Source organism: Ptychodera flava, unplaced genomic scaffold (assembly GCF_041260155.1).
Source record: "Ptychodera flava strain L36383 unplaced genomic scaffold, AS_Pfla_20210202 Scaffold_39__1_contigs__length_1403739_pilon, whole genome shotgun sequence".
In the NCBI taxonomy this organism is placed as follows: domain Eukaryota; kingdom Metazoa; phylum Hemichordata; class Enteropneusta; family Ptychoderidae; genus Ptychodera; species Ptychodera flava.
In genome coordinates, this window is record NW_027248361.1 from 894,510 (window position 1) to 906,552 (window position 12,043).

The 12,043-nt window shown below is 39.0% G+C and overlaps 2 protein-coding genes across 2 annotated transcripts; both read right to left on the reverse strand.

Annotated features, from left to right (window-relative positions):
* Nucleotides 1-407: 407 nt before the first annotated feature.
* Nucleotides 408-6,238, reverse strand: LOC139127902 (hyalin-like). Its single transcript, XM_070693757.1, has 7 exons — nt 6,223-6,238; nt 5,806-6,048; nt 5,460-5,702; nt 4,555-4,797; nt 3,708-3,950; nt 3,346-3,588; nt 408-673 (listed from the first exon to the last, which is right to left on the reverse strand). The coding sequence occupies exons 1-7, from the start codon at nt 6,236-6,238 to the stop codon at nt 408-410; spliced, it is 1,497 nt and encodes a 498-aa protein (XP_070549858.1).
* Nucleotides 5,910-11,470, reverse strand: LOC139127903 (hyalin-like). Its single transcript, XM_070693758.1, has 9 exons — nt 11,422-11,470; nt 10,603-10,845; nt 10,108-10,344; nt 9,710-9,949; nt 8,881-9,120; nt 8,355-8,597; nt 7,370-7,612; nt 6,520-6,759; nt 5,910-6,048 (listed from the first exon to the last, which is right to left on the reverse strand). The coding sequence occupies exons 1-8, from the start codon at nt 11,468-11,470 to the stop codon at nt 6,584-6,586; spliced, it is 1,671 nt and encodes a 556-aa protein (XP_070549859.1). The 3' UTR covers nt 5,910-6,048; nt 6,520-6,583.
* Nucleotides 11,471-12,043: the final 573 nt, after the last annotated feature.

Genomic DNA, 12,043 nt, shown 5'->3' on the forward strand with positions numbered 1-12,043 from the left:
CGTTATTTTAACGTTAATCACACGATATCACAACATTTACAATATGACTTGTTGTATCTGCAAAGATATAGTATTAAATGTTTATGATATTATTTACGAAACCATTGAGGTGAGATGAAGAAATTAAAATCATTATGGTTGAGCATCGGTATGTAAGCCTTTGTAATTAAAGATTTTAAATAAGGGACGTTTTGGACAAGTAAGGATATGACGTTTCCCTGCTTTTTCAAAAGTTTTTTTATATAAAAAAAATTGCCACCTACTACCTGAATATGCTCTCGAAACATTTATATCGTCGATTCGATCGAGCATACTGACAATCTGTGAAAATATACTGTCAAAGTTGATACACCTTTGCCAATTTTTCACATGTAGCTCTCTGCTATAAACAATATCAAAAATATCACTTATTGTGTAGAGGTAATGATACCTTGAACTGTAATTGTGAAGTTACATGTGCCGACATTTCCAGCTGCATCAGTTGCCGAACACGTCACCACATTTTCTCCGTCGCCGAATGTAGAATTCGATGGTGGGTCACAGGTCACCGACAAGATTTCACCAGAGTTGTCTGTGACCGACTCTCCACTGAATTCAACCACAGCCGTCGTATTACCATAGTCATACTCGACTGTAATATCGGCAGGACATGTTACAACTGGATTCGTAGTATCTGTAGAAATATTAAACATATCTCATTAGGAGCAACCGGTAATTTGTCACTATTATAAATTAATCATCCTGTGTCTAATCGTTTTCTTCTTTAAATTAATGATGACCATTTTGCTTACATACCTTGGACAGTAATTGTGAAGTTACAAGTTCCAACATTTCCGGATCCGTCAGTGGCAGAACACGTCACTGAATTTTCTCCAGTCGGAAATGTAGAATTCGACGGTAGGTCACACGTGACGCCGAGCATTTCACCTGAGTTGTCTGTGGCAGATGCGCTACCGAAATCAACCACTGCCGTTGTATTCCCATAATCATACTCAACAATCATATCAGAGGGACATACCAATACAGCCTTGATAGTGTCTGAAAAATAAATTGTCACTTATTGTAATTCTGCTGTGTATATTTTATGAGTTGAACATGATCTTCAAACCACAGCTTCTCTTATACCCGATTAACTTGGAATCATTTCAAAACATAATGTTGCGACTGTGCCAGTATTGTTAAGGTTCCAAGACAAGAAATGGAGCATTTTAAACTAACAATTCTCTAGTGTTTAATAAGCTCAGAACCCCCCTAAAGTGTATATTTCGGAAAGCCTAGATATAGGGGAACATTTTGGTTACCATAGTGTCACCATTGTTTACATAACTATCATGTGACAGGTAATTTGCATAACCTTTCAAAAATCGGTTTTCCCTATGTTTTGTTCAATGCTTTGAGATATGTGGCTGAAATTCATGTGAGTGCAAGCTATCCTACAGGTCTTCAAAAGTGTGTCTCAGAATTTTTTTAAACCTTCTTAAACATTTTTTATGCCAGAAAAACTTCCAGAGCAGTGAATTTTACCATAGTTGATTTCTTTAAAATTGTGCTCCAAAAAAAACTAAGCAAGATATAAAAAAATCTGAGACACACTTTGAAAGCACATTGTGACAGCTTGCATTCCAGCAAGTTTGAGTCAGATATTTTGAAGTATTGAGACAAAACATAGGGAAAACCGACTTTTGAAAGGTTATGCAAATTATCTTGTCACGTGAGAGTTATGTAAACAATAGTGACACTGTGGTTACCAAAATGTTCCATATATGTAGGCGTTCAGAAAATGTATACTTTTCGGGGGGTTCTGAGTTTATTAACGTTAGAGAATTGTTAGATTAAAAAGGTCACATTCTTGTCTTGGAACCTTAAGATAAGTGTTCTTTTATCAACTTTAATCAAATTCCCACAAAGTGAATTACTAATGATTACGATTGAGTATTCACAAAATGGTAAAAAATTGGTCAATAGTGGCAAGCTTTCTGGGTTGCCCCAAATATGTGAAAAAGGTAAGGCATTTTAATTATATGTGCTATGTACAAACCAGGTCGCTCATTCTAGCGCCATATAATTCTCTCGCTCTTAGTTCTAAAACGATACCATTAAGATTTGTTCGTAAGGCATTTTCAAGTAACTGGGAACTCAATCCAAATAGTGAACACTGTCGTCAAATGACAAGTCGAGTCAATATAAAGAACCCAACGTGATATAACTTCGACTATGGTAGTTTCAAATTTCGTCGTCGACGCCCACATTTTGCCAATAATCAAATACAAAGAGTAAATATTTGTTCTTTCAAACATTTCAGGAATTTTTGCTGTAAATACATCAATGAACCATTTGTTTAGTTTATTTAACTTTTTATGGTGGGGAAAGACGGGGTACCATAACGAGAAGAGGTCACAAACAGTTATCATACCAAAACTAAGTGGGCAGAGCAAATTTGAGGCTACAACTCAAATAATGCATAAAGTTTGAAACTTGCAAGGTCTATAGACAAATTGTAAAGTTCTTTGTAAATACACGCGATTTGTGGTGGAGTTATTATATCTCGAAATGCAGTCACGTCCAGAGATGAAATGCAACGATAGGCTTACCTTGCACTGTGATTGTAAAGTTACAAGACCCCGTGTTACCCGCCGAATCGGTAGCCGAACAAGTCACAACGTTCTCTCCAGTACCAAATGTAGAATTCGATGGTGGGTCACAGGTCACGGAGGGCATTTCACCTGAGTTATCCGTTGCTGACTCTCCGCTGAACTCTACTACAGCTGTCGTGTTTCCGTAGTCGTACTCGACCGCCATTACGGCAGGACAAGTGACTACTGGGTTGTGGTGTCTGGAAAAAAATTATTGAATAATTCGTAAATCCATGATTAAGTAGTGTAAGAGAATAAAGCAGTGGTGTTGCACTAGAACACACACAACGCTCACCTGATTTATCTTTGGATACTATCAACATCTACTTTAAGATTGTTGCGATATGTTTCTGATGCTGCAGAGACATAATCCCCTAACTTTATCATTAATAAAAACCCTTCAAATGCTTTGTTGCTTTGTTCTGCTTTGTTGTCGTGTTTACTGTTTTACTCATGTACGTTATCTGGTATGCTGATGTTTGTTTTGATACTTTAATTGTACTTTAAGATTTGAAAATTTTATCGTCACCTTGTGGAAGATCGGCCTAATTGGCTGAACAAGTTATCGACAGTAAATATATTTTAATAAAAATAATAATTATTATTATTATTATTATTATTATTATTATTATTATTATTATTATTATGGCCATGGTGTATACTGTGAAATTTGTGAACTTGATTATATATTATAAAAAGTTCATTTCCTCACCTTGGACAGTAATTGTGAAGTTACATGTGCCAACATTTCCAGATGTATCCGTCGCGGTACATGTTACTACAGTTTCGCCATCCGCGAATGTCGAATTGGATGGTGGGTCACAGGTCACCGACAAGATTTCACCAGAGTTGTCTGTGACTGACTCTCCACTGAATTCAACCACAGCTGTCGTATTACCATAATCATACTCCACTGTAATGTCTGACGGGCATTGTACCAACGGCTCTTGAGTGTCTACCGAGAGAAATAAAAGTTTGCTTAGAAAACTATCATGGACCTGAGCTTGTTTATTTGTTTGAAGGTATTAAGTATGTTTCCTATACCTGCATATGACTGTCAGGTGCCATACATACCCTGGACAGTAATAGTGAAATTGCAGGTTCCAGTATTACTGCTTGCGTCAGTAGCAGAACAAGTCACAACATTTACTCCATCGGAGAATGTAGAATTCGATGGCAGATCGCACGTCACTGTCAGGATTTCACCGGAGTTATCTGTCGCTGACTCGCCGCTGAATTCAACGACGGCTGTCGAGTTCCCGTAGTCGTACTCTACAGTGATGTCGGTGGGACAAGTTACGTCTGGTTTCTGTGTATCTATAGAGTTAAAATAATTAGAAGACCGTTACACTTAGCACATGCTATGCTGTTTGCCTTCTATTTTGTGCATTGTGTTGTATACTGTAAGTGGAACAAACCTTGATCCAGTTATAATATTAGGGGTGGACCATTTATATCCTGGGGGTCCTGGAAGGTTTTCGAAAAATATCCCAGCGAATGTCAATGGAAAAATCAGTCAGAGAAGGCTTGACCCAAAGAAAGTTGGGAGAGTTGGAAAAAATGTACAATGGATCAAGTTAAAAAAAATACTGCTACCTCATAAAGCTTCCAGCCCCCTCCCATTATATCAAATCATCCACCCCTTACATATTATGTTTTGAATCGTGTCATTAAAAACAAATCCCGATGAAACATCACTTGCAGTTGCACGTACCCCCGGGTTCTTTCCATCGCATGATTACAACCTTGATTAGATGCAATAGCGTCAATAAAAACATTGTCCAAGTAATTGACAACATTTACCATTACGACTGTGTTCCCCTGGTGAAAATTGTTAACTTGACAAAATATTCTCTTCGTAGATCAAAGCAACATATTTGTTTATCTTGAATTCAGACACTAACCTGTGGAAAATGCTTACCGTGAACATCAATAGTAAAATTACAAGAACCGGTGTTGCCGGATGTATCAGATCCAGAGCAGGTCACTACGTTGTTTCCACTCGAGAAAGTAGAGTTCGATGGTGGACTACAAGTAACCAAAATGGTTTCACCTGAATTGTCGGTCGCTGATTCCCCGCCAAATTCTACCACCGCTGTTGTGTTTCCGTCGTCATACTCCACCGTCATGTTAGCAGGACATGTTAGCACTGGTCTGGTGGTGTCTGTCAGTGGGTATAGAAAATTGGAGCTTGTCATTGCGGATATTACCATGCATCCAAAATCAGTGTGTTCTAGCGTAGATGTAATATCGTTTGTCTCCGTGATACAAACATGGTTGTAATGTAGCGACTGATGCGGTGTGGTGATGTAAAGTGTAAGGCTTGGTTGCACTATAACACCTACACTTCACTGTAAACAGACGGACGATTATTTTTAATCTTGACTAGCGTAGTCTGTCTTCTTTAACCCTTTGAGCACCAAAGTCAGTTTTGTCTCATTTATGAAATGTGCACAAGTCAATTTTTTTTAGTTTTGCCAAAATTTTGACAGAAGACTGCAGGCAATATTTGGTCCAAAATTATCAAAAAATTTACAAAAACATTTATAAAAAATGATAAAATGTTGCACCAAAACTTTGTTGGGAAAAATTACAGCACTTGAAGGTTGAGTTGGTAAAAACATGGTACTTAGCAAGATGTTTTGATTAGGTTGGGCATGTGTCCTTCCGTAACCGTGTCGCCAACATTGACTGGTTCTCCCTTTCGAGATAAGATCAGCATTTCAAAATGGTTCTTGTCTGAGTAAGTACAATTAATGGGCTTACTTTCATGGTTCAAGTCATGGAACGTTTTTAATGTTATAATGTATTACATATTTCTCTTACCTTGCACAGTAATGGTAAAGTTACACGTCCCTGTATTGCCGGCTCCGTCGGTGGCAGAACACGTCACTACATGTTCACCATCCCAGAATGTAGAATTGGATGGTGGGTCACAGGTCACTGACAGGATTGCACCAGAGTTGTCCGTCACTGACTCGCCGCTAAACTCAACCATTGCAGATGTATTCCCATAGTCATACTCAACTACAATGTCAGCCGGGCATGACACGACGGGTGGAATTGAATCTGTCCAAAAATGAAAAAAAATGATGTCACCAAAATCTGTTCACTTGGAAAGTTTCTAAGCTCAACTTGCCTTTTTTTTTACTTTATGTAAATGGATACTTACCTTGTACAGTAATTGTAAAATTACAAGTCCCGACGTTACCAGATCCATCAGTAGCAGAACACGTCACTGCAGTTTCGCCTTCAGGGAATGTTGAATTTGATGGCGGATCACAAGTGACAGATAGCGTGTCACCCGAGTTGTCGAAGGCCGAGGCTCCAATGAACGAAACAACGGCCGTTGTGTTTCCATAGTCGTTCTCTACTACCAGATCAGGAGAACATGTCAACACAGCCGCAATTGTGTCTGTGACGTTAAAGGTAAGTGAAAGCAGGGGTTTGTGGTTTACAGCATTTTCATTTACAGACTGAAACTAATTTGGGATAATTGGACCATATTTTTCAAATTTCTCAAAAGCGTTAGGTACCCTATACCTGAATGTTGCAATCTTACAAATTACTCATAAAACAAGTGCATTACTAAAAAATGAAAGCATATTAGCTTACATTTGCAGATTAAACCGATATTACTGCTCCATCCAACTATCCCAAATTAGTTCAAATCATGTTATTTGTTTGTTCGATCCTTGTAATGTCGCTTGTGCTGCAGTTTCCATCAAAGATCATCAGGGGTACTTTACTGTTGCACAATATGTATTTCTCATATCGTGGTATTTCAATTTGACTAATTTTATCAATAACAGCAACATGCAGATTGTCATTGTCAATGTCACTGCAGAAAGCATCATACTGTATTTACAGTGAAGCGCCCGCCTACCTTGAACAGTTATTGTGAAATTGCAGGTACCGGTGTTCCGGAGTGTCAGTGGCAGAACAGGTCACTACATTTCGGCCATCCCAGAATGTAGAATTCGATGGGGGTCACAGGTCACCGAGGGGGTTTCACCTGAGTTATCGGTGGCTGATTCGCCGCTGAATTCCACAACAGCAGACGTGTTGCCGTAGTCGTACTCTACCGCCAAAACTGCAGGGCATGTTACCATCGGTGGTGTTGTGTCTGCATAGAGAGGGCGTTATCTTGATGTAAGCGTTTCACATTTTTCAACATATTATGGGAGGTGTAGATAAATCACTTGGTTTACATTCGCGAAAAATTAAAGCTCCCAAAATAAACGTTATTATATCATATCAGTATAATGATGGTGCAAATACTGTGATCTGATTGGTCGAGACGCCAAAAGAACCGTGGTATACTGGCGATATATCACGGCTGGCATGCGCGCGAGCTCTCAGCTAGAGCAAACTTCCTTTTATGAGGTTCCACGCCAGAATTTCAATATACTGTTATGATATAATGGCAAAAAATCACATCCAGCGACGGTATACCACTTGATTTTGACCATTTCATTTCATATATGCACTTGCTATCGCTCGTGCATGAACTGGTCAAAATCTCGTGGTATACCATCTCTGGGTGTGCTTTATTGCTTAAATATTGCATTGGTCATTGCATGGGATAACGAAAATCATTACTACCGCAGTGTTCATTACTTTTCTGTGAACCAAATTTTATTGGGTTTCCACTCAATGCCCCAGTCCGAATTTGTTTTCTTCAAATTGCGTGTAAGTATAGCAGCAATATGTTGACATGAAATGGTCCGTCTTACCTTGAACGACAATGGTGAAATTACAACTTCCAACATTGCCGGTTCCATCAGTTGCAGAACAAGTAACTACATGTTCACCGTCCTCAAATGTTGAGTTCGATGGCGGGTTACAGGTCACCGACAAGATTTCACCAGAGTTGTCTGTGACTGACTCGCCGCTGAATTCAACCACAGCTGTCGTATTACCATAGTCATACTCTACTGTCATGTCAGCAGGGCATGTTACTACTGGATTGGTCGTATCTGTTGAGAAATATTTGTAATTTATCTTTCTTCTATCGTCTTTCAATTTCATGTAAATTGTAAACGTGTTACTGCTTAGATATGGTCAAAATGGTAATAATTTTACGTTAAACGGAGAGTACATTTGATTTTCCAAAATTCATGAATTAGAATCATTCTGCCATTTGGGAATGAAATGAAAATGCAAAGTCTTTTGTCTTTTTACCTGCTTGATGGCATGTTAATGGTAGTTCTGTAAATTTGTTCCGAAACTATACTTAATCTGTAATCGTAGCTTTTACCTATTAGAGGTATTTAAGCAGTCAAATAATTCTGCCTAAAGTGTTGTTAGTTGTAAGCCCACCTGAAACAGGCGCATGTTAGCTTCTTGGAACAATGCGAGGGTCGATGTATAATGATTTAACCCTTTGAGAGCTGCAATTTTTCGCACAAAAAATTAGTGCAAATTTACCAATATTTAGGAATTTTATTGTAATCTTTTTGATAATTTTTGACCAAGTGGACATCACATTTCATTGCTGCGGTTCTTTATCAAAATTTTGGCAAAAATCTGGAAAAATTTGATTTGGGTATATTCTATAAAGGTCACAAACCACTGACTTTGGCGCTCAAAGGGTTAAAGCACTCTGTCTGTAAAACCGATTATGAACAGAAATCTCCACGTAGCCATTGGAGCTCAGGTTATAATTTCAGTCCCTAAGATAATGTTTACGAGACGTATATGTGCTAAAAAATAACTCACCTGAAATTGACACGGTGAAAGTGCAAAACCCAACGTTTCCAAAGAAGTCAGTTGCCGAGCAAGTCACAACCGTGTCTCCCTCGCCAAATGTAGTATTTGACGGCGGGTCGCAAGTTACATTGAGGACATGCCGCCCATTGTCAATGGCTGATTCTCCATCGAACACAACGACTGCAGACATGTTACCGTAGTCATAATCAACTGTGACGTTTTCTGGACAAATGACCACAGGGCCGGTTGTGTCTGAAAAGTCGAGAATGCAAAAACGTTAGATAAATCTAGATAAATCTGTAAATTGACTATTGTTTATAGAAGACAATCGACACTTTCATTAAGTGTCAGCATAAATACTTTTGAAAGATCAAAAGAAATTTTTTACGCCGCGCCAAGGTAATTTTTCCTTTAATTAATGATATTTTGTATTCCTGCCAAGACATACGTGCCAGGTGACACTCATGTAATTTTTTTTTTCTTTCGGCGATTCAACACTGTACAGATTTGTCATGTAAGAGACAGTTAAACCCACCTTGTACCGTGACGTTAAACGTACAGCCTCCCTCGTTGTTCGAGGCATCGGTTGTACTACAGGTGACCTCAGTTGTGCCACTTTCAAACGTCGACCCTGAAGGCGGACTACACGTCACATCAAGAGAGTGTCCTGAATTGTCCGTGACAGACGTGTTGAAGGTCACCACCGCAGTTGTATTACCAAAGTCATACTCAACGGTCAGGTTAGCTGGGCACGAGAGCTCTGGGTCAGTTGTGTCTAAAATAAAAGTTAAAATAATTTGCAACGGGTCATTTACGCCATGCTTTGTTGGTTATGTACACAGAACAGCCAAAAATAGCTTACACGCACATAGTCACTCTGTATACACACACGGCAAACAACTAAGATTTGAACGATGTGCTATCATGTGTTCCGTTTTTAGCATTGCTAAATCTCTGGATATGATAACGATACGTTTTCTTGAAAAGAAATCACATTACTTAACTGAGTAAAAAAATGAGCGAAGGGGTATTAAAGGTATTCGGTCACCTTTTTTAAAGCCGATCAGATTTTACGCGGGTGACCGCTTTTTAAATGGCGCCCTCACACGACCAACTATGGCATACTTAGCAGCGTAGACCAATACCATGTTCTTTGACGTATCAAATATGGAGGATCGACAGCTGCAGGTGTTACGGGGGTAGTACGCTAAGCCCCGCCTCTTTACCATATATGGAATATGCAAATTTACGGTGGCCGTGTACCTTTAAACACACTGGAAAACAAACATGTTCTATTCTACCACTTTTGTGTTTATAATTTGTTCTTACATGGAGAGGGAACAGTGAATTCTGGGATACCATACCTTGCACTATCACCTTAAATCCACACGTGCCTACGTTGTTTGAAGCGTCCATAGCGAAACAGGTGACGATCGTTTCACCGAGAGGGAAGGAGGAGTTTGAGGGTGGGTCGCACGTGACTGTCATTTCCTCTCCAGAGTTGTCCGTGGCTGATTCACCGTCGAACATGACAATTGTTGTGTTTCCATTTTCTAACTCCACAGTCTGAGATGGCGGACAGGTCACCACCGGGTCTGTTCGATCTGAAAATCGTGTGAATTTGTTAATACTTGCAATATGGCGTTTCTGTATTACCTTGAATGGAAATGATTATTGGACCAGTGTAACGTCATATTAATTATGAACACTACACTTGACCAACAATGGAGAAGGCGTTCATTTCACATCAAAAGCACCTTACCTCGAACTGTGACTCTAAAACGGCAGGTATCTTGATTACCAGCGAAGTCTGTTGCTGTGCAGGTGACACGAGTGTTACCTTTACCAAATACTGAACCAGATGGAATGTCACAGCTTATATTCACATATCCTGAATTGTCGGTAGCTGTTGCTATGTATGTTACGTTAGCTGTTGTATTGCCATAGTCGTACTCCGAAAACGTACGAGGAGGACATCTAGCTTGAGGGCGTGTTGTATCTGGAGACAAAACAAAAGTGTGATCTCGTGTCATTCACATTTTAATGACGAATTGCTTACATCCCTAGCTCTCCATGGCTGCTTCAATACAGATAATTCACATGTGTACTACATATTTCACCATGTATTATAATATGTTCTTTGTATCTTTGCTTTTTTGTGGTATCTTTTTGTTTAATTAATTGCTGAAAAGAAGAAAGAGAAAGTCATGATTATGGTCATGCTGTTCAGAAATATTTGATCACTCAATAATCATACCTTGTACGGACACCGTAAAACTGCATGTTCCCACATTTCCTTCGGGATCAGTAGCTGAACAAGTCACATCATTGTCTCCGTATGCGAAAGTCGAACCCGATGGAGGGGCGCACGTTACATTGATATCATGTCCTGAATTATCCACAGCTGTTTCTCCGCTAAACTCAACAACTGCTGTTGTGTTCCCATCGTCGATCTCAGCAGTAATATTCGATGGACACGTCACAGTTGGGTTCAAGATATCTGAGAAATAAGTTTGTTGAAATTTATAAGTACAATATTTAAACCTTTGAGTGCTGTAACTTTTCCCGCCAAAATTTGAGTTCGAAATTTTACCACTTTTTATGAAGTTTTTTATACTTTTTTGACAGTTTTGTACTGAATGGATATCACTTTTTTTTGGCTACAGTTTTTGATCAAAAATTTGGAAAAAATCTGGAAAAAATTGTGTGGGTTACAATTTCTGAAGGAGACAAAATTTTGACTATGGCGCTCAAAGGGTTAAAGCCTTGATCTTTTGCATTTCGCTTACTTAAAACGATATGAATCAATCTTCGGGGAGATGGCTTCGATTACCCCTATTATGTCATATTGTTTTTGAAACTATCACTATTTCAATCCTGAGTGACGGAGTTCGCCGATTTCACACGTTACTTTTTAAAAAACTACGTTGAACGTTTATCACTACTGTTAGGTAAAAATATGTGGTCACGGTTCAGTAATCACCTTTACATAAATTACTTCTTCAATTATAAGGTGTCAGACCAACTCCTACAAGAATTATTCCCCCTTTCATCCAAAATGTCGCTTGACCTTTACTGTAGCACGGTGTTAACGTAGCAAAGGTAAGAATGTCAAATTTTGCCATTGCAAATATTTGCTTGAAATGTAGTTACTTTCTAAGCATACCTTCAACATTTACGATAAAAGTACAAGTTCCAACATTCCCAGACATATCAGTAGCAGAACACGTTACTGTTGTATCCCCATAGGGGAATGTTGTGTTCGATGGCGGGTCACACGTGACGTTCAGCTGCTGGCCAGAGTTATCGATCACCGATTCCCCGCTGAAAACGACGAACGCCGTTGTGTTTCCGTACTCATTCTCCAGTGTGATATTCGCTGGGCAGGTAACAACAGGACTGGTGGTATCTGTGGATGCAATACGTTTTGTCATGCTATGGTATATTCTCTACAATTTTGAGATTTACTGTAACAAAGTCTGAAAGTGTGTTCTTGCTGAAACAACACTAAATCCTACTTTGTCCATTTCTTGCTCCGAACCTCCTTAATGTTACGTAAATTAAATGTCCATATAATTACCTTGAACGGTGACTGTGAAATTACACGATCCATTATTGCCAGCTGAATCAGTTGTAACACAGATAACGACATTTTCTCCACTCATAAAGGTGGAATTCGACGGCGGGTCACATGTCAA